At 32.4% G+C, this 27,732-nt stretch overlaps 1 protein-coding gene across 4 annotated transcripts in view; it reads right to left on the reverse strand.

Annotated features, from left to right (window-relative positions):
• The window catches only part of Tango5 (Transport and Golgi organization 5), a 63,085-nt gene that overhangs the window by 12,366 nt on the left and 22,987 nt on the right, over positions 1–27,732 (reverse strand). For 3 of the 4 annotated variants that reach the window (XM_089245234.1, XM_089245237.1, XM_089245236.1), the window contains 8 exons: positions 23,388–23,662; positions 19,062–19,152; positions 17,089–17,199; positions 16,343–16,422; positions 15,051–15,138; positions 14,154–14,205; positions 10,151–10,239; positions 298–378 (listed from right to left, as the gene is read on the reverse strand). In XM_089245234.1, coding sequence (XP_089101360.1) covers positions 298–378; positions 10,151–10,239; positions 14,154–14,205; positions 15,051–15,138; positions 16,343–16,422; positions 17,089–17,199; positions 19,062–19,152; positions 23,388–23,662 — 867 coding nt within the window. Of the gene's footprint in view, positions 1–297; positions 379–10,150; positions 10,240–14,153; positions 14,206–15,050; positions 15,139–16,342; positions 16,423–17,088; positions 17,200–19,061; positions 19,153–23,387; positions 23,663–25,486; positions 25,650–27,732 lie in introns of those variants that run through there. The other variant, XM_089245235.1, reaches the window with a different exon arrangement.

Genomic DNA, 27,732 nt, shown 5'->3' on the forward strand with positions numbered 1-27,732 from the left:
CAACTATTTCGTCCTATGGAAATAATAACTAATTAGATTGGGACCAATGGCTCAAAGCCAATTTTAAATGACCATGGTTCTGAATATCTTACTGAGATTTGAACAGACTTTTCCAAGTATCTAGTGTTCACCAATGAATGAAATTTAAAATCATCTAACACATTAAAAATCCCAATTATTTCAATTATATTTATTATTTCCCATAATAGGCACAAAAAAACTGCTCCAGGAAATAAAAAAAATATCACAGATCTATTAACATCAGATAAATGTAAAAACCAAAACTAGAAAGCTTACAGATGCACACGCAAGGATGCCAAAAAAACCAACTCTTTCTACTAATTTCTCCACTGCTAATTTGGCTCGGTCAATGAAAGACTGAAAAAAAAAACAACAAATTAATAATTATAATATTGGTATTATGTAATGATGGATAATGGTTATGAACAGTGAAATAAGGTTTAGGCTATGTGTGAAAATTGTGCAACTAAAAATATAGCAACAGATTTCCCTTTTCTGTTATGCATCTTCATGGAATTCTATTTTTTTTTATTAACATGATAATTTGAATTTCATAAAAAAAAGAATTTGAGTAATTTCTAAAAAATTCATATGAAGCAACATCTGAATCCCCACTTTCTTCCCCTTTTCCAAAATTATATGAAATTATGGTGGCAATTCCTGGCAATATATTGAAATGGTTCGAAATATATTATTATAAAAGACACCAAGCAGTTAAAATAAATGAAAAATAAACACATTTTTGAAAGTGGACAGGGGGTACCACAGAGATCAGTTCTAGGACTAATACATTTCCTGATTTACATAAACAATTTTAGCAAACTAAATGGAAAGTTAATATCTTTTGCCAACGATACAGTTCTCTATGTAGAAGACACAGAAATATCAAGTTTATTAAAAAGAGTAGATCTTTTCATAATAAATAGTTGGATAAGTACAAACAAATTAAAATTAAATATTCAAGATATATGTTCTTAAAAACAAAAATGATTTTGATAATATACATATAAAAATTCATAACCATTTCCCTAGTCGAATCATGTTACACTTCGACTTTAGACGGACTTATATCTAACTTATAGTCTTCGACTATAACTATCTAGGCATAATAATACAAGGTGACCTCAAATAGAATTTGCATTGTGAAAAAATAATTGAAATGATTCAAACTTTCGCAACAGTATTATAGACTTAACACTACAATAGATACATTTTTTTAAAAGAAATCTTTTATGCATGGATATATTCGAAAGTAACTAATAAAACCTATGCTTGTTAGCATACTATACTAATATTCATAAATTACAAGATATATACAATAAAATTAGATTGCTAATAACAAATAATCTGTCTAATCAAAACAGAACTGAGTGTTACACATTAACCATAAGAAAAAACGATGTATGCAGGACAATAAAATTTACAATAGCAAAATGAGTGTTTCAAGAGTCTCCTTTAGTGATTTTTTTAAATTAGTGATTACCAAGCCCACAAGCTAAATATAAAAACATTCATTTTCAAATTATTTTTTAAATCTGAAATACCATATGTTAGCCTCTCATTTGTTGATATTGTAAAGAATGTAAAAATATAAAATATCAAGAAGTCTCTCAAAAAAAATTTTATAATTTAAAAATTAAAAAAAAAAATTATTCTAGAAGAAATCTGTATGTATTCTGTACCTTGGGGGTGGGGTAACCACCTTCTGAGCTGAGATAACACTGTTTTTTGAAGTAAAAAGCAATCCTGTGTATGCTACAGCATATATGTATGTAAAAATTGTGTATTTTATTTACTGCCAAAATTTTAAAATGCTACAAAAATCAAATTTTCATTTTCCACCCCTGTATTTCTTATAAAGTAACTTGTTATAACATTCTATATATAATATGTACAATATATATTTATACATGTATGCATATACAGTTTGTTTTATAATGTGTCACACAAATTAATATAATTATGTACTGTTCACAGTATGATCTCTTGAAATTTCGATAATTGATAAATATGCATATATTTGAAAAATATAGATATCAATTGTTGATTAAAAAAATCTTTATTACAAATATGTTTATTGTATTATTGTTTCAGAAATGATGCTCTTGGGTCATTCCATTTCAAATCACCCGGCAAAATGCCAAAATGACACCCATAGTCTCAGATTTCAATGATTTTTTTTTATTTGTTGCATTTACCATCCTTATTAACCGTGTGAAATATCATTTGCATATCTCTAAAACTTTTTGAGAAAAAAAATGTTGAAATTTATCCAAAACTGATGCAGATGACTTTTCCGAGGCTCAATTTTTAAGCGGTATTGTTTGAGAAAATGAATCATAACTTTTTCAATTTTCAATATATTCAAGTGAAATTTTCACTAAAGTGTTCACAAAACCATACAAAATATGAATAAAAATAATTCATACACTTACATTGAAATTTACATGCAAAATAATTATGTAAACTTTGTTTTTGTGGAATTTTTCGTTAGAAAAAATACAATTTTTCAAACGTATTTTTAGACCAGAGGCACAGCAGTTACCAAAACAACTTTTATTTTAAATTTCTCCTAAATATATGAAGTAAAATACTGGAGAAAAAAAATAATGTTTTTTTGACCGTTAATATGTTTATTCTGGCTCGCAACACAAAATTCATCGAAATAAGACTGGATCGTTCCGATTTCAAATCATTCAACTAGATACTGAAATGCATCCCATCATACCGGATTCCAATTATTATTTTTTTTATTTATTGCCTCTACCATGCTTGTTGACCATGCAAAGTTTCATGTACATATCTCAAAAACCTTTTGAGAAAAAAAATGTTTTCTAACCTCACGAATGACGTCTCTTAGGCTAACCCCATTCAAGCAATATTATTTGTGAAAATATATCATAACTTTGCAGATTTTCAATATATTCAAATGAAATTTCCACTAAAATGCTCACAAAAAATGCAGATTATGAATAGAAAAAATTTAAAACTTAGAGGAAGCTAGTCATTTAAATTTAATTTTTTTTATTATTTTTTTAACACAATTTTTTAAACACTTTTTTTTGGATGCACAGCATGAATTTTCAATTTTTTTAAAATTTAATCCTATTAATATATTAAGAAGAAGACTGTAGAAAAGTAAACATTATTTTGACAGTTAATACATTTGAGTAACAAAACACAATTGTACTTATATGACTACATTAATTATATTTGTACATTTTGACTTAATATAATGATTCATGCTTAGTAAAAAGAAATTTATATTTTATTTTTCATGTATGATTATACATTTATTACAGTATTCACTAAATTAAGTTTCATGAGTGGTTAATGCAATAATTTAAAACAATTAATAAATTTTAAAATTCTAGGATTAAATGAATTCATGAAATAATTAGAAATGTTAATGTAATGTGTCAAATGGGAGTTCGTGAAAAAAAAAGTTTTGGGTGAATAAAATAATTTTTCAAATTAAACCTTCATGTTCGGATTCTTAGAAGTGTTCAAATTCCAAATAATTAATTTCACTTTTAATTGATCAATAAATATTTCTTATGATGCAACAAAGACGAACTTTTGTAATCTGATATATTTTTGCATAAAGAATTATTTTGTATTTGATAAATCCAGATAATATTAATCATATATATAGATTAATTTTTGAAGTTTTTTAACATGCTTAATTATAGTTATTTTACCACAACAGTGTTAAATTTTTTTAAAATTTGATTTTTACAGCATATATTTTAATAAACATATATTTAATGTATATGATAAATATGAAATGGTTATACTTGTGTGAAAAAAAATCTACATTATAATATTTAACACAAGCCTCTATATATTTTTCCCAAGAAATAATTTAAAATTGCTGATAAAAAGCCAGAATATGAGGCATTAAATCACAAAGAATGAAATAATTATCAGCTACAACCTAATTGTTGTAGCTGAGGCAGATGGAAGAGAGTAGAATTGAAAACCTAATGTAATGTATATAATGCCTGGTGGTGATATATAAGATGTGATGTTTCTTGTTGTGATGATTGTAAAAAATAATAGCTTCTGTGAAGATATAAACTATGGCACACTGGTCTTTGTCCTTCAGAGGACAGCTGGTGTCTTATTTAATTATAAGACTTTATCATCCCAGCAGGTGATGATGAAGTCACTGCTGCTGCTTCATTGCGAAAACTAAAACAAAAGTGTTAGAACTAAACTGCCCCCTCCCCCTATCAAATGATGCAAGTCTCAATTATGATCTTGCTGAAGACAGAGAATGTGCTCCATAAAGTAGCCTACTCCTTTCTTATGCTAACACAATTTCCATTTGAGCTAAATATTTTACATCATTTTGGAATTCAAAGTAAAATGTCAGAAAAAACACTTGAAATTTATAGTGTTGGAAAAAAAATTGGATCTGACTGTCATAAAAAGTGTTATGCAAAAGTGTAAAATCTGTTACCTATTTACATCATTGGACCCATCAGACATCAATACTGAGGAGTGGAGCAAGTTCTGAACATTTATCTACTGTGTGTTTAAGCATCATAGAGTTTTTTTCTCAAAGTATGAAATATATCCGAAAGCATGCTTTAATCCTTTAAAATGCCATAAGAAAAAAATAACAAAAGGTTTAAGGATAGTAAACTTGTATTTTTCATGTATAAATGAAATAAATGGTTGTACAAAATCAATTCCAGGGCAAAAAATATGCCATGCCTGTAGGGACAGTGAATATAAACAACAATAAATTAGGTGAAGAAACTGAATACTGTGAAGAAATGAACAATGATAGTAATGTAGAGAAGTAACTTGGAAAAATGCCAATTATTAAACAAGAAGCACTTGAAGAAATAAATTCATCTCTACAGAACATAGAAGAGTCACCAATTAAACTTCATAGGGTAGCTCCACAGTGCAAGTCAAACAATGCCAAAAGAAAAGTTGAATCTGCTTGCAACACTTTAAAATCAAATGTTTGTAAAGTTTTTGAAGAATTACCAAAAAATGAATCTCAAAGTACACTTAATCAAGTTATTAAACACAAAGCAAATATGATTATTCTGATAAAGTTAATTAGAAATAAGACTCAATTTAACCATCACAACAAGGGGGGAAAACTGCAAATTTTAACTCTGGCCCCTGCTTTAAGAAAGGGGAACAAAGAAAAAAATCTGAAGAGTTCAATGTCACTGAATTTGCTGTGCGAAAAGCAGGAGAGCTTTTGTAAATGAAAAAGCAAAGGTGAGCCATTGTGTTATTATAATAAAAAGAATCAAAAATTAAATTTCAAAGATTTTTTCGCAATCTAATTTTTTAATGCAAAGGTTTAAATTTTCTTTCCTAGTCATAATCTACATTTTTTGTGAGCATTTTAGTGGAAATTTCATTTGAATATATTGAAAATCTGCAAAGTTATGATATATTTTCACAAATAATATTGCTTGAATGGGGTTAGCCTAAGAGACGTCATTCGTGAGGTTAGAAAACATTTTTTTTCTCAAAAGGTTTTTGAGATATGTACATGAAACTTTGCATGGTCAACAAGCATGGTAGAGGCAATAAATAAAAAAAATAATAATTGGAATCCGGTATGATGGGATGCATTTCAGTATCTAGTTGAATGATTTGAAATCGGAACGATCCAGTCTTATTTCGATGAATTTTGTGTTGCGAGCCAGAATAAACATATTAACGGTCAAAAAAACATTATTTTTTTTCTCCAGTATTTTACTTCATATATTTAGGAGAAATTTAAAATAAAAGTTGTTTTGGTAACTGCTGTGCCTCTGGTCTAAAAATACGTTTGAAAAATTGTATTTTTTCTAACGAAAAATTCCACAAAAACAAAGTTTACATAATTATTTTGCATGTAAATTTCAATGTAAGTGTATGAATTATTTTTATTCATATTTTGTATGGTTTTGTGAACACTTTAGTGAAAATTTCACTTGAATATATTGAAAATTGAAAAAGTTATGATTCATTTTCTCAAACAATACCGCTTAAAAATTGAGCCTCGGAAAAGTCATCTGCATCAGTTTTGGATAAATTTCAACATTTTTTTTCTCAAAAAGTTTTAGAGATATGCAAATGATATTTCACACGGTTAATAAGGATGGTAAATGCAACAAATAAAAAAAAAATCATTGAAATCTGAGACTATGGGTGTCATTTTGGCATTTTGCCGGGTGATTTGAAATGGAATGACCCAAGAGCATCATTTCTGAAACAATAATACAATAAACATATTTGTAATAAAGATTTTTTTAATCAACAATTGATATCTATATTTTTCAAATATATGCATATTTATCAATTATCGAAATTTCAAGAGATCATACTGTGAACAGTACATAATTATATTAATTTGTGTGACACATTATAAAACAAACTGTATATGCATACATGTATAAATATATATTGTACATATTATATATAGAATGTTATAACAAGTTACTTTATAAGAAATACAGGGGTGGAAAATGAAAATTTGATTTTTGTAGCATTTTAAAATTTTGGCAGTAAATAAAATACACAATTTTTATATACATATATGCGGTAGCATACACAGGATTGCTTTATACTTCAAAAAACAGTGTTATCTCCGCTCAGAAGGTGGTTACCCCACCCCCAAGGTACAGAATACATACAGATTTCCTCTAGAATAATTTTTTTTTTTAATTTTTAAATTATAAAAATTTTTTGAGAGACTTCTTGATATTTTATATTTTTACATTCTTTACAATATCAACAAATGAGTGGCTAACGTATGGTATTTCAGATTTAAAAAATAATTTGAAAATGAATGTTTTTATATTTAGCTTGTGGGCTTTTTAATCACTAATTTAAAAAAATCACTAAAGGAGACTCTTGAAACACTCATTAGAAAAGTAATTATTTTCTTGTTTTTGCTGCTGATGCAAGTCTAAGTAATGCTTTTGTTATGTTCAGTTTCAAGCATTTTTGTACACTTGATCTTGTTTCTTTTACCAGAATTTACCCATTTCATATTTAAAATGATGTTTTTGAGTTCGCTCTTGATCATTACCTCAATTTCATTCAACATACTTTGACTTCTTTTTTCTGGGTTATTCTTAGAATATTTATTAGAAATTCAAAAAATTTAATAGAGTGATTAAAAACTATAGACTTAAATTTTTGAAACTTAAACTATAGTAATTTAAACTACAGAATTAAATTATTTTTAATTTAAACTACAGAATTAAATTATTTTTAATTTAAACTACAGAATTAAATTATTTTTAATTTAAACTACAGAATTAAATTATTTTTAATTTAAACTACAGAATTAAATTATTTTTAATTTAAACTACAGAATTAAATTATTTTTAATTTAAACAACAGAAATATAAACTATCTCTAGAATTTGTTTCTATAAAACTAGTCTGTTTTGGAATCTGCTATAAACTGTATATCCTAATACAATTGCTTAGATTAGGTATAGTCTTGGTATGCAGAATATGATAATGATGTGACAAAAATGGTCACTGTAGCTGTGAGGGATGTTTGCTAGCTTATTACTGTATTATTTTCATTATCAGTGTATACCACATATCCAAAGAAAAGTTTTGTGAATTTTTGTTGACCTCTACTTGTCTGCCTAAATAAGCTTTGCTGAAATCTTTACATCAAATGCCTTGCAAACCAACTAAGACCATGGTCTAGACCAGTGGTTCTCAACCGGGGGCCATATGGCCCCTTGTGGTACTGGGATACTTCAAGGGAGCCATGGAAGAAAATGGAGAAAGGGGCCATGATAGGTGGTTTGGAGAGCTGAGAAGAAAAATTAAGGTGTGAAGAAATAAACATTTTATATTAGTGACTAACATTTAAAGTGAGAGAGAGAATCCAACAAAACCACCCATAAAACCAGGGCCTTCTTTAGGGCATGGACCCACCCAGGCCTCACCGCCTACATTTTGCAACAAGTTCCGTTCCCTAGGAAGGGGTTTCTCTCAAGTCCCCGGCTAAATTTTTCAGACCCCCTTCCCTATATGAAATTTATTGCATGAAAAAAAATCATGATTTAAACCATATTAGGTCCCGGGCTGCAGCTCTGTCAGTCCCACTCTTGTGAGGGGCTTCATTCCAGCTAAAGTATGGGACTACCATAGCATCACTTTGCCTAAAGAGGGGGCCCCCACCCACGATATTGAGATGGTCCTGATAGAACTAGGACTCGCGGGGAGATCAATAAATTCTAGGCTAGTGATCTGGAGGCCAATTTTCTTCCTAAATTTTCATTCAATATAAAATCACTGAAAAAAATCATTTCAATACGTATAAAGTGTCTTGCTTCTAGATGAGAGTTGAAAACTCTGGGTAAGACAGGGGAGCCACGAGAAAAAAATATGGTTCAAAGCAGGCCACAGGCAAAAAAGGTTAAGAAACACTGGTCTAGACCAGTGATTCCCAACGTGGGCGATCGAATGTTCCAGGGGGGCGGTAGAAGCTGCAGGTTTAACATTGGATCCTATGGGTTAGATGGCGTCAGGGGGGCGATGGGAGAAAAAAGGTTGGGAAACTATGGTCTAGACAAAGTAATTTTAATTAATATGCAGCTGGAAACCATTTTCCATTGAACACTAGGAATGCTGGTGAATGGCGTAAAAGGAGATGACATATCAAGAGAAAGAATAGTAGAAAATGAATAATAGAAAACTTGGAAGCAAAGCGAGGGATTGAAAATCTGTTAAAGCTGGGAAATAAAATACATGGAACAATCACATCATAGCTTTCAAGACATGTACATACTGGCAGGGATTGACATATCCCAGGCATCAGGTCCCCATGGCATCTAGAAAACTGACATTGTTGCCCAAAATTTTATGTTTGATTACTTATTAAATTTGAGTCTGAGGACAACAAAAAAAAAGTTTGAATTTTGTCAGTGCATCTACGAGCACCGAAAAGGATCAAGTCCTGGAAAAGCTAAAAAATAACCCCATTTTAATGGAAAAAAATATGCTTGGCTCCTAAGAAATTTGGCTGGCACTTAAATTACTTTTTTTGTCAAGCCCTGCATACTCCAGGCTATTTTTATTTTAGCATAATTGATGTTAAAAAAGGAAAAATAAAATTTACATTTTTGATTTAAATCAATAATTTAAATAAATGATTTAATAAACAAGTGATTTGCATCTTGATTTAATCTTTTAATCTGGATTTAAATCAAGTCAATTTAAATTGGCCTACCCTGATATCTTGATATGTATGATAATGATAGTGGTAAATAAATAAAAAGTCCAGGTCGGACATTTCAACTTTTTCCGAAGGTGAAGGGGGCGAAGAACATGTACCAATGGTATATGTATTTATATACCATTTCTCTCTCTAATGTATTTTCTAAAGCCAGTGAGGGGGCGGCAGATATGCCCCCTTCAAAATGACGGGCCTGAACCCGTAGAGATTTTTTTAAAAAAAACTTTGGATCAAAAATAAATTGATTTAAGTGACTTGAAGCAGGAAATAGTCTGATGATAGTGCTGAGACCTTCATTGCTACGCACCACAAAATGTTGACTCATAATAGAATTCATAAAAAAGTTTTTGGCGGTAGGACAAGTCATAAAAATCTTCATAGAATGACCATACTCTCAAACTGGCAAATAAAAACATGCAGTTGAAACCAGATACAGCTCCCCCCCCCACCCCCAAATTCAGCATCAGAAAGTTTCAGCGAACAAATCTTCCATATTAAGTAAACCTCACTATAACAGACTTTGTTTATAACAGAAAGCTAAAAAAATTAAAAAAAAACCTCTTTTTAAGTATCTAAAAAAATATTAACTTGTTTAAAAAGCATTTCCAAGCAAGTGATTAAACATAGATTGTCGTTTTGTTTTGCATAAATATAGATGTGCTGCATGATTCATACCGCTTACCAGCTAGAAAAATTAAAATTAATACAGTGTATACATACATATTTTTTCAATTCAAACTATGTGGAACGCTGGGTATTAAGAATGCATGGGTTAAACCATGATTTGATACAACACTAAAATTCTTATAGTGCTAGAATTCTGCGAAATAAACAATGGTGTTAAATTGGGTTTCAACTGTATGTTGTCGTGGAGTTCGAAAGAAAGAAATAGCAAACTCACTTGTTCTTCTGGGTGGTTTTTTTTCTGCTGCAGCAATTCAGCAAATTCTTTCAGTTCTCCCTCTTCCTGATCCTGACCAGATAACCTCGCTAGAAAACAAATTATAGGAGTAAAAAAAAAGATTCTATACAGAAAATACTAATTGCATTCAAGAAAGAAAAACTGCAAAGAAATGTTGCATTATCTTAAACAGTTTAAAGTTTATAAAAATACAGAATAGTGAGGACAAGCACTGACATTTTTCTACAATTTTATACATCAAAAACTTTTTTTTAAAATTCTCATCAATGCCACTGGTGCAGGGCTTAAGCTACGGTCGCATTTTTCACAAAATGAAAAAGAAGTAGTAGCCACTTTCGCAAAAATGCATACAGGAGGTACGAAACGAGTAGACATCCAACCATCAATCATTACACTAGCATTGTAGAATTTTGCTAAAGCTTTTTCTCCCATTTTCACTTTTTTGCAAAAGGTATTTTTTATCCAGTTTAAACCCTGCACTGGTGGTTTACAAACTTTCACACTATGCAAAAGCTGAATCAGTTTTTATTCAATTTTCTATCATTATTTCAATTATTCAGAGTGTGAAAACTATAAAATATTCTGCAGCTATTATACAAATACAAATACAACGTTTTGCCACAACAGGCAAAATGCCCAAAGAGGTGGCTGATAAAAAGATGCCCATAAAAATATGGATGTCATATATTTAAAAAAAAACAGCAACCCAATTAAAAATGCAATTAACACAAATTATAAACAATATACACATGATAAAATATTATACAATGCCCATAAAGAATACTTATGGTTGTTTTATTCTAAGAATGGATAGCTTCTCGATTTACCCCAACATGTTTATCATATTTCTTTTTAAACGCGTCAATTGTGTTACAATTTACTACCTCCGGGGTTAAGCTGTTCCATTTATTAACAACCCTATTAGAGAAAAATTCCCTGCGACACCATAACCTTGCATTGTCCCTCACCAATCGAAACTGGTGTCCCCTTGTAAAAGCAGTTGATTGGCGGTGTTCATGGTCCATCCTATCCATCCCATTGAAAATTTTGAAAACTTCGATCATATCTCCTCGACACCTGCGTTCATCCAATGTAAACATATTCAAAAAATGAAGTCTCTCTTCATAACTCAAGCCCTGTGTGCCAATAAGGACACGCGTAGCTCTTCTCTGCACCCCTTCAACCAATTCTATGTCCCTCTGTAGGTATGGTCTCCAAAACCTTACAACATACTCCAGCCCAGGACGAACTAATCCTCGAAAAAGTGGAAGAATGACTTTAGGAGAACGTGAAGAGACCTTTTTGAAAATGAGACCAAGCATTCTATTCGATTTTTTGACCACCGCTGAACAATGTTCAGAAAACCTAAGTCGCTCGTCAACGAGAATTCCCAAATCGGTGAGCCTAGTTGCATCCGGGACAGTGACACCATTCAACTCGTAAAAGAACTGTGGGTTGTTCAAACCAAAATGAGCGACCATGCACTTATCAACGCTAAACGTCATGCTCCATTCATTTGCCCATGGCCCATGCTGCAATCCTGTTTAAGTTGGTCTGGAGCAACTCCCTATCGCTTTTATTCCCGATTACCCCCATTAGCTTCACATCATCTGCAAATTTGCTAGTAATCCCATCGATACCCTGATCGAGTTTATCAATAAAAAGTGAAAAAAGTATGGGGCCAAGGACACTTCCTTGAGGAACTCCACTTGTGACGTCTGTCCAACCAGAGAATTCCCCGTTCACCATAACTCGCTGCGACCTATCCCTTAACCACGATTCTATCCAATTCAGCAAGTTGCCCCCAATTCCAATCTCGTGTAAACGCTTCAAGAGTTTGCCATGTTGGACCCGATCGAATGCCTTCTGGAAATCAAGGTAAACAACGTCTGCATTTTTGCTCTTACCCAAAGCCTTAGTCGCGTGATCATAAAAGCAAAGGAGGTTAGTAACACATGACTTCCCCTTCCTGAACCCATGCTGATTATCAACAATACATTATTCTCGTCTATCCACTTCACAAACTGCCTTTTGATGATAATTTCCAAAATTTTCGAGAGGGAGCTCATCAAACTCACTGGACGATAATTTGACACCGCTTCTCTACTACCCTTCTTAAATATCGGAACAACGTTAGCAAGTTTCCAATCTCTTGGGACGATACCCTCAGAAACACTACTCCTGTATATCTGTGCGACTGGCCCCAACAAATCATTAGCACATTCCCTGAGGACCCTGGGATAGATATCATCTGGTCCTGGTGCTTTGCTTGCACATACATTTCTCAGAAGATTTAGGACCTCCACGTCTTCTACTTGAATATCGTTGAGGGTTTTATTACCCCATGCAATACCCGTACATTGAATATCATTATCTCCATTAAAAATCGACGCGAAAAAGTCATTGAAAGCACTACACATGCCTACATTGCTCTCTACCCTAGAGACTCCTATCGAGAGGGGGCCAACTGTCCCCTTACATCCATTATTGACGTATCGAAAAATGATTTTGGGTCAGAGCCAATTTTATCTGCCAACTTAGATTCAACTTGCTTTTTACTATCCCTTATCGCTTTCTTCAACAGTCTTCTCTTATCAGTAAACAATGATAGGTCACCTCGTCCACTTTTATACTCTCTGAATGCCCTTTTCTTTTCAAGATAAAGGTTCCGCACGCTATCCGTGAACCATAGAGGGTGCAATGTACAAACACGCTTTTTTCGAACAAAGGGTATGACGTCGTGCAAAACAGAGGACAGCTTCGTACTAAATTCTTCCCATTGACTTACCACCCCTACTGATTCCAACCGGTCTTTGAAAACTTCCGCTAACCTTCCTCTCAAAACATCAAAGTTAGTTCTCCGAAAACAAGGAACCAGTCTTTTGTTATCAACCTTACCCGAGGAAAAGTTACAGTGAAATCTGACGATACGATGATCACTGGAAGAAAACTCTTCCCCCACTGAAACATGTTCAACTAGATCCTCAGAACTAGTAAGAACTAAATCCAAAATAGCACTACCCGTAGTGGCTTCTGATACATGCTGATACAAAAGGTTTTCGAGCACCAACTTAAGAAAGTCTCTTTCATACTGATTTCCAGATGAAAGGTTCTCCCAATCAATACCTGGGTAATTGAAATCCCCTAGTATGAGAACCCTCTTACGCTTACATATGTAGGAAATTTCATCATGCAATTTGGCGATGTAGTTTGGATCCCTATTCGGTGGATTTTAACAAACCCCAACAACAATAAGTTTATGACGTCTTTTGTGCTCAAGTTCAACCCATATGGTTTCAATATCACTTCTCTGCACGTTACACTCTCTAGCCTTCAAACGTGATTTCACGTATATCAACCCTCCACCCTCTTTCCTATCAGATTTATTTCTCAAAAAAGTATCGTATCCCGAGATGTGTAAGAAAGATTCATCCCCATCGTTTGCCCAAGATTCTGTAATGGCTATAAGATCCAAGCCCTCCACAACTATCATAGTTTCTAAAAAATCTTTCTTATTACCCAAGCTCCTGGCATTTATTAACACACATTTTAATTTGCCCGGTGGTTTGTTGTCAATCGAGAAGCCATCCAAGTCAGAGGTGGGTAATTCCTCGTCATTACTGTTGTTACTATTATTGCTATACATCATGGTTTCCCAAGCTTTTTGTTCCATCGCCCTCTTACTTAATGAATTTTTTCTCTCATTGCCCCTCCCCCACCTCAAGCGAACCCATAGAATCCTATGTTATACCTGTAGCTTCTATCGCTTCCCCCCCAAGGTCCATTCCATTGCTCACCAGGAGGCGATATTGCCCACTTTTGGGAAATACGGCTGCGCACATCATACATTTCACAATCTGTCATTTTTCTAGTTGTAGAATTTACATCAGGAATAACATAGCTTTTAGAAAATCAACATAAGAGAGAAAAAAAATGTTTGAAAATACATTAGCCTAATAAACTACAATATTTTTTAAATCACCTGCTTTGGCCATAAAATATGGTGGCAGTTCCCCAAGTGCGGTGCCAGCACCCTAAAAATAAAAATATTAAAAAACATGAACAATTACTTTTATATACATCTTTTTTTTTGCAATTGCAATCATTCCTAATCAAATCAGTTTATAGTTCATATTTATTTGGAATAACCAAACATTTTGTGTTCCAAAATGCTCAAGAATTTCCTGATGAAATCTCTATAGATTCACATAAAATGGCAAAGGGATGACAATTAAAAAGAGTGACCACATTATCAAGCAAATATTAAAGAAAAAATTGTGTGTGTGTTATAGCATTTTTGAAATAGAACTTCAAGCAGAATGAAGAGATGGTATTTTTTCGGCCTGTTATATACTGAGAAATTGAATTTTCTGGATGTTAATGCCGAAACTCATATTTGGAAAGAAAAGTGATTTGCCTCCTCCGGGAATCGAACCTGGGTACCCCTTGCATACCGGGCAAGTGCGCTAACCAATACACCACAGACACACTTTTCAATTCCTTGTAACACGCATTAATAGCATGAAGTGCTGATGCTACTAATGCGTGTGAAAAGGTTTCCAAATATCAATTTCGGCATTAACATCCAGAAAATTCAATTTCTTCAAACAGAATCTCTTTCACAAATAAGTCAATAAAACAACTTTCTTTCCTTCAAACACACAGTAGTTCTATACTTCATTTCAGTAAATTATTACAACAGAAACATGGACAAAAAAAAAAAAAAAAAAAAAAAACACTACAGGGACAGAAAAAAGTTGAAATTCACACAATTTTTTAAATTTAAAATAAAACATTCAGAAGAATTAAGATAGGATTTTCTACACCCTCAACTTCTTGAAAGTAGTATAACCTGTGTGAATGTGAGCAATTTACTTACCCACATAAAAGCTTCCAATCTAACTTTGCTCATAATTTTCCATAAAGTTACCACAGTGCTATTGCTATCATCATCTGGACATATGATTCTATAAAAAGAGAAAAATACCAATTCTGAACGAAATCACAGAATAATATACCATTTAAAAAAGCACACACATGAAGAAATCTTGAATAATATGTAGAAAGTATTTTTCTTTGGTGTTATAGTGTGTGGGTCCTGTTTAAAATAAAGTCTCTACTATAAATTCTTTACTATTTATAACATTTTATTTTCAGAATACTAATAATTTCTTCTATTGAAACATTTGTCACTGTATATTTATTTAATCATTTTAAAAAACAAACTGGATATTCATCATTTTTGCATTAAATTAATGATAGCAGCAGTGTTTGTGACTTTTTTTTAAAGATTGAAATATAAATTTTAATGTTTCATACATGTTTGCTGTTTGGCTTACCCTTCTTTTGGCTTTACATGCAAAACAAAAAAAAAAACAGCCAGGATTTAATTACAGAAATAACGAAGTATGGATTTTCTAAAGTTTTCCTAATCTAAAGGTGTAAATACCAATTCGCTTCCAATGTTCATAATCTGTGAAGGACTTACCGAGTCCCTCACTCCATATGGCAGCTCTGCTTTTCCAAGAGATGTTAATTTCTTTTTTATGCTATTATTCACTGAACGTTAAAATGAAAAAGTAGATCTTAGCTTATACTGAACACATTACACATTTTTTAGACATGCATTCTAAAATTCCAGTAAGACTCCCTCTTTTGTGAGTAAACCTATAGTAAATTTACCCTATTACTGGGTAATTTATCTATTATAGGCTGAAGATGATTTTCTGTGGTTTAACAGTTTCGAGGCCCGAATGCGCGGGCGAGCTGGTCTCCCATTTGAAAAAGTCTCTCTGTAGAGAGCAGGCAGACCTACAACACGATACTGACAAAACACAAATTCAATCATTTCCATCTTTACTTCAGAAAATGGAAGACAAATGGCAGCATGAATGCAAAACAAACACAATTTGACACCATAAATACATTGGATGTACGGTTTTGTAGTAAATTTACCTATAGCAAATTGGACAGAGATGTGTTCATTCCAGAAAGAAAACAAGCTTTATAAATGAAAATAATCTACAAGTAAACATATCAGGTGATTAACAGACCCCCATATTTCAATACAGTGTTTCTAATATAATAATAATAACTGTAAACTAAACTCAATAGACAAGAACCGAATCACATTTATACTGTCACAATTTTCAACATTACAGTTGTACTTACTCATCTGGATATGGAGGCTCAGGAAAATTAACACTACTGCACTCATAAGCAGCTAATGTCACTGATGCTATATGTGGGCCCTAAAACAGCAGAAATGAAACACATTACACATGTACACACAATTTAACAAAAAATTCACATGAAATTTATTAAAAAATTAGGAAATTTGAGTAATTTTCATCTGATACACAGTTAGAACTTCAATCAACAGAGCCTCTATCAGTATCAACCAAAGAACATGGATAAACCAATGTCAGTTAGTTATTATCCCTTTCCCAGTAGCAGCGTGGCAAGCTTCTGTCATAAATGAAAGAGTTCTTGTATCAACGGGAAAAGAAATGGCAACAATTAAGAGGCTCAAAAATATTGCATCAATCAAGAGACTTGCAGTGGAATATAGTGAGAAACAATGATCAGAGACTAGAAAGCATGCTAAGCAAGCATAAGAATTTTATATTGAGAAAAATTAATTAAAAGGCTTAAAAAGAAAGTATACAATTAAAAAAAAATTCATAAATTTGATGGAGTAGTTTTAGTTTGGCTTCAACCATAAAGTTCCTATATCTGTCACCTTATTCTGAAAAAATTTCAATAATCTTCAATAAAAACTGTGGTTGCAAATCATTCATGGCTGCACAAATTTAAGAAACAGCATAGGATTAAGAGTTGGATATATGGGTGATCAAGATTCTAGTGTAGAAACATACGCATCACAAAAATATGTATAAAAATATCATAAAACTTACCAAATACAAAACAAATGTATGAAGACCTGTTCCTAGCCCAACAGAAGACAAAACACCGAGGCCCACCCAGTAGGCACACCAAAAGAATTTCTTCTCAAGACGTGCAACATACTGGGAAATAAATAAAAATCTCTATAATCACATGAATTTTATACAATATTGAAATCTAAAAAAGGTTCCTTTTTAATTCATAGTTCATTTCAATCAAATACAAAAAACATATATACACAGTGAAACCTGTCTAAGACGGACACTGTATGAGACGGAAACCTGTCTTAAACAGAATCAAAATAGTCTGTTCAATGATTAGTGCTTTTATTTGCACCTTTATAAAACAGAAATCTGTCTACAACGGAATATTATTTGTCTGTTGACATTCCGTTTCGTACAGGTTTTACACTGTACAATCTCCAAAATATACAGTTGAAGCCTGCTGTAGCAAACCCTGCAGATAATGAACCTCCAGATAAATAGAATATTTTGGTACCATTCCCATATATTGGATATTATTTTAAAATTAGAATGTACCAAACAAAATTTTCCATTCCTTGAAGTTTGCTACAACAGGATTTGACAGCAGTATAGCTGTTAATGTAAAAGCCTGAAGATACAAATAATTTTTAGATTTTACTACAAAATTGCCAAAAGTCTAAAAAAATTTAAATATTTTGTATGTACAGAGTAACTAATATATTACATTGAATTAACTTTATTGTAACAACCGGTATGGGACCTTGGTAGTCTTCTTGGTAGTTTTATCAATCAAATGCATTGTTATCACATTTACCTACTATATCAATTGATATAAATGCATGATAAAAAAATTTAGAATAATCAATTTCTGATCACAGCACCACAGCTTCACAAAAACCCTCCAACTTCCATATCAAAGTTTGTGTTCATAATAAAAAATAATAAACATATAATTAATGAGGAATGAATTGAAAATTACATGCAAATACATGTAAGAAAAAGCTTCTTTGACAAATGAAAGCTGAGGTGCTTTGAACAAGCTTAAATGGACAGCATTTATCTCGCAAACAATATTTACTAATTCTGCATATAAGTTTCCATAAAGTATAAATGCAGCTAATTTATTTTTATTTTGAGATATGAGTAACTTGCAACAAAAATTAACCTTGTGAGACGAAGCACTATATACGAACAATTAATAAATTTAGACAACTTTTAACCACACTTGCTAACTTGACATTGCTTGCAAACTTATTAACTAATTTACCAACACATGTTTATCAATCAAAAAAAATAATTAAATCTGCCAAAAAAATATTGGTAAAATGTTTTTTTGAAAGAGAATATTCTTTGACATTTGCAGTGAAAATTAGTCAAATACAGCAACAAAACATAACATAGCGATTCTTTTTTAGAATTTTCTTACATCAAAAATCTGTAAACCACGTCCAAAAAAATTAACACGTCCTGAGATGATGTGCAATGTTAATGTTAGACTGTCAATGTGGGTGACCGAAAATAGAATGAACTAGTTAGCAGATTATTTTTTGTAGTCCTGTCCCGATTTAAATGAAAAAATCTGATAAGTGTATATCATTTTAATGGATGGTTGACGCTGATGAAGATTGATAATCTCTTGATTAAATTCTCATTTTTGGTCCAAAATCTCAAACCTAACTCCCCAAAATTGATACAGATTTTTTTCCATTCATTTCTAATCCTCATGAACATGTAGACAGTATTTTTGGTAGGAAAATGGAGCATGAAAAAAAAACTATTCAGTATTTGTATGATTTTATAATTTAATGCATATTAAACAAATTTGATGAAGAAACTTCATTGTATTTTACATAACTATTTTTTTAACCCTGTTTAAATGCTATCTACTTCAGCACAGAGGTTCAACTGTGCACACTAAGCAATAGGTTTCATAGAGAAATGTTATAATTAGTAAATTTTAAGAGAATGTGTTCAGAGTCTTTTTGACTGACATAACTTACTTTCTGATGAGGACCTTCAAGCTGGTATGTTAGAATGCAAATGGCAATGACTAGAAGAAAGACGATCACCAATTTGTAGTATGTAAGAATGCTGTGCAAGAAAGGTAATAAGAATTTCTAAGTGCATTAGCAAAAAAAAAAAAACATGATAGGTTAATCAGTGATATCATTTGAAACCAGCATATTCAATTGCAAGCATCACTAAAGAAAAACAAAACTTCAAGCATAATCTTTGCAAAAATGACAGCAAGAATTCATTAAAAATTAGTTAAATTTTAATTTGATTAGCAATAACGTTGAAGCAGTCCCAAGTCCACATTTTAGAGGAACAAATGATCCTCCTGACAAAATCCTAAAATTAGAGGAAGCCAATCAAATAACACCAAACAACTAACATCTGCTGTTTGTTTCTTTTAACCACTCAACAGTTTATTCCAAGGTATACTTGGGTGGCATATCTGTGCCCCTGCACAGAGTAGTAATGATTTTTAGATTTATAATATCAAGGATAATGCTTAATCCTTGAAATAAGCATTTAAATTTTGGCCAAATAAAAAAGCTTTTCATTCATTTTTTAGCAAAACGTTTTTCATTAAAAAAAATATTTACATTTACTTGACAATTCTGCTGAACAGCAATTCACAAATCCCAGGTGCTATCATGGCAACTTAAAAATTGGTACTGATGGATAAAAGTTTTCCATGACCAATTACTAAATTATAGTTTAAGGCATTACAAATATACATATAGTAATACAAAAAGGAAGTTAATAAATCCTAAAAAGATGAAAAAATAATTATTTTATTCCCTTTTTCTTATGGGAGAGAGAGGGGGGGGGGCACTTGGCTCCTAAAAAATTTTTCTAGGGTCCTAAATTTTTCTTTGCTTTGTCAAGCTCTTTTGGAAATAATTGAACTGTTAAGCAATTAACATTTAGAGTTTTAATATGTAAAATCACAATTTACATTTTCTCCTATGATAAAGATTAGTTAGAAAGACTGAAAATTTTACTAACTACAAAAAATAATAATTGGTCGAAAATATATAAATTCAAATTTTTCTATGCACAAAAAAAGAAAATGCAATAAAAATAATCTACCCTATTTTAACATGTGTAAGGAACCCCTCAATTGTTTGGGTTTGAAATTTGGAGAAAAAGTTGAAAAGGTATGTATATCTATAATACTATCCCTGTATAAGAAACCCCTCCTATTTTTGAGACCCAATTTTTGGCACAAAAAGGGGTTTTATACACATTAAAATACAGTATTTAACTACCTATTTCATGCAGTTTCTCATTAATTAGTTTTTCATCAGAGATCATTCTCCAACACTACTACACTTCAGAGATTTTGTGAATACTTTAAAATGCATCTTAGAGGAAATTTCATAGTGAATTATCAATAAATGTTTACAGAACAATAAGGAAAATACAAGTTTAGTTTCTATAGCAGTTTATACATTCGTAACCTAAACTTGCTATTTGTGTGCAATGTGCAACACAGCTTGCAATGTGTTTATACGTATTGTTTTCACACTGAACCAATCACGAGCAAACAGCATCATAATTTCAGCCAAAAAATAAATTTGCATAGGTGCTAATTCACAGACTTGAAAAATCTAGTTTATCACATAGTGACACATTCCCATCAAAGAAAACATGTCAAACAAATAAAAGGGAAAACTGACACTTTTTTTGAAATTTAAATCGATGACCATATATGTCCGGGAGGCATTTTTCACTGTCCTGATTTTTTTAGCTATAATTAGCCGCTTCGCTTGCTTTTGGTATCATATTTGGCAACAACTACAGATTTTTCGTACTTGAAATCGTGATTCCCCATATTTTTCCTGAGAAAACAGGGTCAGCCTGAAATTGCAAGGACACACAGTATTTTCTTCTCAGGGATTTTCCATTCAAACAAAACTTAATTTGAAGACTTTTGGGAAATTTTTTATGGAAATACAAAAAAATCGGAAGAATCAGATTTCAGACCGGAAGATTTTAATGAGGCTGAAAAAGCGGAAAGCTTCTGGGTAAATTGTAAGCATTGGCACCTATGGATTTTTCAACACACGTGCAAATGTACAAACCTAGAATGATGGCATCCAAACTTAGAATCAATAATCTTTCCATGTTTGTAAAAACTGACTCTTTGTGGATCAGCATGAACAGTTCATTTAAAATATTATTAGAATGAATTCCCACTAGATTTTTCCATGGCACTTAAGAATGCCACTGAAGCCTTGAGGTTGAATAAAAGAATTACAAGATATTAAAATTCTCCAATCTCAATCCTAAGGATGATAAAAATGTTAAAAGTTTCCGAGAATCCTAGCCTCTAATACTACTACTACCCTACATGGTGTCTGTGTGAGAGAGACATTCTTCATTTATTACACTTCATTAATATTAGTGATTTATAGCTGTCAATTAAGGCAATGTATTCCCAGCAGCCTCAGAAAAACAGTAACAATGTTATTGGAATGCATAGGAAAATTCCCAGACTTGAAACATCTGTAGTTTGTCAAGTGACAAAATATTTCACTGCCAAAAAAAAACATCATACAAATAAAAAGAAAAAAAATTAGGATTTTTGGAAGGACTGCATAAGGTGACTATGCAACCCGTTTATGGCCATCCCAACTGGAATGTCTTGTTTTTCCCATGTTTTCAATGAAACACACTTGAATTTTTATTCTTCCCTAAAATCAAGGTTTAAAATTACTTTTCAACTCATTATATTGACAATGATTAAATTATTTATGGCTACAAATGTGAATATTTATCGCTCATATTTTATAATGCTAAAAGCCTTTTTCTCTCTCGTAGAATTCATTTTAATCCACTGTGACTAACAGTAGTGTCTTATTTGCTGTCATTGTCAATTTTAGCAATAATTGAATACTTTGGCATCATAGGGAGTTCCTGTTTTTTAAATCCTAATTTCTATATATTTTTTTTGTCTAGGAAACATGGTCAGTCTAGGATTGCAAAGTTTGTGAGATTTTTCATTTTTGCAAAGCAACAATTTAAGGATTTTCAGGGACTTCTCTATAAAGATACAAAAAATTTGAGGAATTTGGTTTCTGACTGGAATAAGGCTAAAAAATCTGAGGACTTCTGGGTAAATCCGAAGCATTGGCACCTATGGCAATGTTTGTATCCAATAAATAAGACAAATATTTGGTTCAAAGAGACATGCTTTTTGAAAATCCAAAAGAGAACAAGCAATCAAATCATTCTAGGATAAAAAACGTCTGCATGAGTCAGAGAAAGAAGTTCTACAAAAAGAGGAAGATAATAAAAATATTTTGAGCTTCATGATAATCAGATATTGTGTATGTGTGTCGCTCACACAAGGCTACCTCAATTACATTTGCACGATTCAACTGCAAACATACACTTGGAAAGCAATGAAGTATATCAAGCACCACTTAAGAGTTTTTAGATATGCCTGCTCAAAATTATTAAGTATGTTATCAATCGAGAAACTACTTGGAAGTTACATACTCTGCACTTATATTTAGAAATGTTTTGTTCGGCAATATTGTTAATGTGATATTTGATTACACCAGAGCTTGACAAATCGAAAACAATTTTAAGCACCAGCCATGTTTTTAGGTGTCAAGAATGCTTTTAATCTCAAGAAAAATGGCCTTAAATAATATTTTTTTGACTTCTCCAGAACTTTTTATATACTTTTACTATGTTAAAAGAGACACTTTCTTTCTTTATTTCAAACCAAGCACAACTCTGGTCTATCGCAATCTATGGGTGATTTACTATCTAGTGAGTTGTGCCGGAAGTGTAACTGTGCATGTACCTAACAGTCTGAGTGCGTATGTAATGATGTGTGATTTTTCAGTGCTGCCATCCATGTATATTTCAGAAGTGAAGTAAGCAATGTGTTGATCGAATTACATTTGTACTGTTTGTACGTCTGTTGCTCTCTGTGGCGAGACTTTTAAAAGGAAAGATCAGCTCGCATTCGCACTTTGAAGTTGGGAACCACAGAAAACCAACTTCAGCCGACCACCACTGTGGTGACGGTGGGGTTTGAACCTGGGACCTTGCGATGCGAGTCTGTCACTATGACCACTCGACAACCACAGCGGCTAAAAGAGACACTGTCATGAAATCAGGAAATTTTGTGTTATTCATAAACTCCAGTTTAACAATCACATTCTGAAAATTTTAGGCGACAAAACTGACTTTCCAGTTACCATGGCAACCTGGAGCTCTGGATTTGTCCATTCCTGGATAACACAACAGCATGCAATTAGTCTATATTAAAAACATAAGACATAAGTTCCACTACTTACTTTATTCCAAATTCGTATAAACCTATACACAACTCTTTAAGAAAATACTGGAGGGTTACGATGGGCCTTTTCCATAACACCAAGCTTTCTCTATCTTTTTTTGTAGCTATGTACTGTTTCGTTTGACTGTACAACGCACTCTGCTCGTTCTGAACCATGTACGAGCCATCAAGTCCACCATTTGATGATAAATTGTCATAAGACTTCCGCGCCTTCAAAGTTGCTTCCATCGAGTCAGTCATTTTCTGTCTGTCAAACTTCTCAAGACGTTTCACCTGAAAATGATTCAAAATGTCAAAAATTAATAAGTTATGGGGGGGAAACACACATAAATTACAAAGATATGCAATATACTTTACAATTATGCACAAATATATATATTTTTTTGCTCTTGATGCACAAGCAATTTACTTGTAATCTTCTGGGGAAAATAAAATACCCTAGATGAGGGGTCTTCAACCTTTCAAACATTGCGGGCTAAATTAATGAAGCCAGTGGGCCATCGAATCATACTGTGGTATTCCCTGCTATGAAACAGAGTTCCCCAAATTATTGAACACTTTTATTTACTCTGAAAATGACTTCTTTCATTAAACTTGAATTTTCATTTATTTTGAAATAATTCCTTTTACCGATTTTTCTAATTATTTCTTTTAAAATTCTGAAATTTGCCCCGATAATTATGTAAATATTTTTTCATTGTTGCCAATAATTCTGCACTCATTTTTTTTTTGTTGTTAATTTCAAATTTTCATAAAGTATGAAAAATTACAATTTAAAATTTTTTTCACAAATTCTTCATTTTTTTCTTGAATTTTTAACTATTCCGAAACTACTCCCAATATAATTCTGAATTTATTTCTATCAGTAGTTCTGTATCCATTTTTTTCATATATTATAAATTTTCATCAATTATGAAATTATTTTTTTCAATACTAGAATTATTTCTTTCATTAAGGTGTTTTTCAGCATTTCTGTAAACTCTGTAATTCTGTATCATTTGATCATTTTTGTCGCACCACGGTCCTTTTCTGCACACAAGGGCTAATTAGACTGGGACCTACAATTTATTGGCGATTCCAAATGGCAGGCTTGTTTTTATACCCATCGAGAGGTTAGTGCGCTAACCCCTCGATGGAGGACTCCCTGCAGTAACAATTTTTTCTGAGGTTATGTCGCCGTTTCTGTTGTACCCCTGTGTCAGGAAAGTTTTCTGACAAGGACGAACCGGGTATCAAACTCGGGACACCTCTAAACATTCTTTGGTACTTTAAGTGCGTATCTTATCGACCTAGGCTACCGAACCCTGTAATTATGTATAAAGGTGTACATACCTTTCGGATAATGAATTTTGCCTCTCCAAATATATGAAATCGTGGCTCTCAAAAAAGTGTTTTGCCCCTGGATCCTCCAAATTTGTTACAATAGCCCTTTTAACCGTCTACCGTCCAAATTAAGATTTGAATTGATTTTCCAATTTTTTTCTGTTATTTCCTCTCCTGATCATTTAGAGACACACACCATAAAATTCATGATAGAAATTTTCTTGTATGTTTTCTGGACTTGCCCATGTCCATAAGAGAAACATTATAATAAAAAAAAAAATAGAATTTTATTCTTTCTTAAAAATAGGCGATTTAAAAAAAATTAAATTTATGGCATAAGAGCTGAAATGAATGAAATTTTTAATTTGTAAATTAAGTTTGGAATCTCATGCATTCAAAAAAAAAAGTGAAGTGCTTTCATGTAAGAAAAATATTTATTTGCAATTAATAAAACTGATGTTCTTAATTGTGAACATTTGGCGTTAAAAGGTTAATATACCGAATGTACAGTGTAACTACTACTACTGAACTACACATGGACCTCGTCCATATTGGTATCGTCATGTGGGTATCATAATGGACTCTCATCACTAGGACCCAGGTTCGATCCCAGCAGACTGCAATATTTTGATATGGTCTTTTTCCAATACATTAAAAAAAATTATACTTGAAAAAAAATCCAGTTATTAACCCCAGCTTAAATGACCAAGCTACATGTATGCAAAGTTTCAATTATAAGACAAAATTTTAATACTTAAAAATTCCCAATCTTACAGGTATGCACACAACACTGCACATCTCCTCAGATTCTGCATCTTCTGCTTCACAAACACAAAGCATGTTCTAATATTTTGATATATATTCTCCTTAAAATTATCAAGAACTTTTAAATCGTGCAACTCGATGACGTCTAATTTGAAGAAAGGAAAAAAAAAATAAGATGGTGATCATGAGGTCAAAGGTCAGACCAATATTTAAAAAAAAAAGAGCGAAATCTGAGATGGTAATGTTGATGAAGCTTATCTATGATAGGCTTTTCTTTTCTAATCATTGGCCACTCGGGAAAGGGGAAAAAACAAACCGGGTCATTCAACTCATTGATCCAATCACTAGCATTAGTGCTTTTAATTGAAACTGGTCAGGTGTGTGCCACGGGATATTTCAAAGGTAAAATTACAATGAACATGATAATAAAGTTGTCATTCCCAATCAGTGTGTCACAGCATTTTAAAAGGTGCTGCCTAAGTACTTTATAAGTTTGTACTAAGTAAGTTTGGACAGGCTGACAAAGATGCCACAAAATTCCTAAATGAGCAAAAACATAAAAAACTCAGGAACCACTGTAATTTTTATTTCACACACACGCACAGACCTTTATCTTCCACGCATGAAATGACTGACATCAAACTGTGGTGAATTTCATGATTTGTGTTAGTAGAAGTCCAGAAGCAGAATACACAAAAAATTATGACTTGTCTGTTTTGAAATTATGGGAATTTTTACTGTTGCAAAATAATGCGACATTCTGTTTTGGGCATAAGTGGTTACAGATTCCTCGAACAAAGAGGATCACTGAGGGTGCTTATAGCGCATACATGCCAACCTTGGAACTAAGCCTCTCTGTGTAGTTCCCCCCCCCAAATTTTCTTTTAAAATTCAAATCAATTTTCTTTGACAATCAGAAAAAAAGACTTTCTATATCAAACTAGAAGTAATACCTTCTTCATGTACTGGGAGCATTAAAAAGTGACAAAAAATTGTTTGAAACTAAAAAAAGTAGACATTCCAAAAGTCATTTTTGTAGGACAGTTTCTTGATCCTATCGAGCATTTGCCCTAAGATGAGACTTGTTTGGTGCACATAGAAAATTTGGCAAAGATTGATATGGCATTGTAGATTTGTATAGAGAACACACAGACAGATGGAGAATCAATTTTATATACATAAATGTTGAGTTTTTTGTTCAATCTGTGAATGAAATTTAAATTTTCTTTTATTCATCAAAAGGAACTCTAGGTCATGATAAGTTATCTTCAAAAAAGGTGCGATATCATAAAGTACAAACCACACCTTCTTATGTCAATCGGTTGATTTGACATAATTTGATATTTATTCTTTGGAGATGCGATCTTTGCATGATGCCATTTTGTACTCAATGGGATAATGGAATTCAAAGAAATCCTTGAACAAAAAAAGTGTTTCTAAGGGAAAAAACCAGATTTCCAGTTTTTCACAACTCACCCTAGTTCTGTATTTTACAGTAGAAATTCTGTAGTAGTTGGCAAATACGGTAGCAGCATTTCGACATGATCTTCCATCTTTCATCTATGCTTGGGGACACAGTCGTGCTAAGCATTCAATTAAGGGTCATCCATCATTCCCAACAAGTGTGTAGTGAATGAGGGTCTTGCTCTCATCATCCCACTCCTGGATCCACCTATGACTTCGTGGGTGTAGCACTTTCAAAATGCTTGGCCGAGCAGGGGCACAGCTTGCTGTGGTGGTCGAGTGGTCAAAATGACACTCACATAACAAGGACCCAAGTTTAAATCCCACCATCACCACAGTGGTGGTCAGCTGAAGTTGGTTTTCTTATGGTTCCAAACTGCAAATGCAAGCTGATCTCCCCATTAAAAAGTCTTGCCACAGAGAACGACAGGCACAAATATTAAATTACATTTCATTCATAATTTGAAATAGAGATGGCAGCACTAAAAATTCACACACAACACTATATACACACTTAGACTGTTAGGTATACACACTCTCGTCTTTCAGTCATCGGTTGTAGATAGCCCGTGGCGATAGACTGGAGTTGCGCTTGTTTGAAAGGAAGGGGCCCGGCTTAGAGGGAACATTGCTTCCCGCTAAACCAACACATAGAATACCATGTTTCATCTGTAGCTCCTACCGAGTTCCCCCCTTTCAGCCAACCTCATTGCAGAACAATAAAAAATATTCCGCACTAGCGATTATCACAATTGAAATTAAATAACACCAGTGCTGTCTTGATGATAGGC

Source organism: Pholcus phalangioides, unplaced genomic scaffold (genome assembly GCF_987345545.1).
Source record: "Pholcus phalangioides strain wild (caught in Gottingen) unplaced genomic scaffold, Ppha-v1.0 ptg000015l_1, whole genome shotgun sequence".
NCBI lineage: Eukaryota > Metazoa > Arthropoda > Arachnida > Araneae > Pholcidae > Pholcus > Pholcus phalangioides.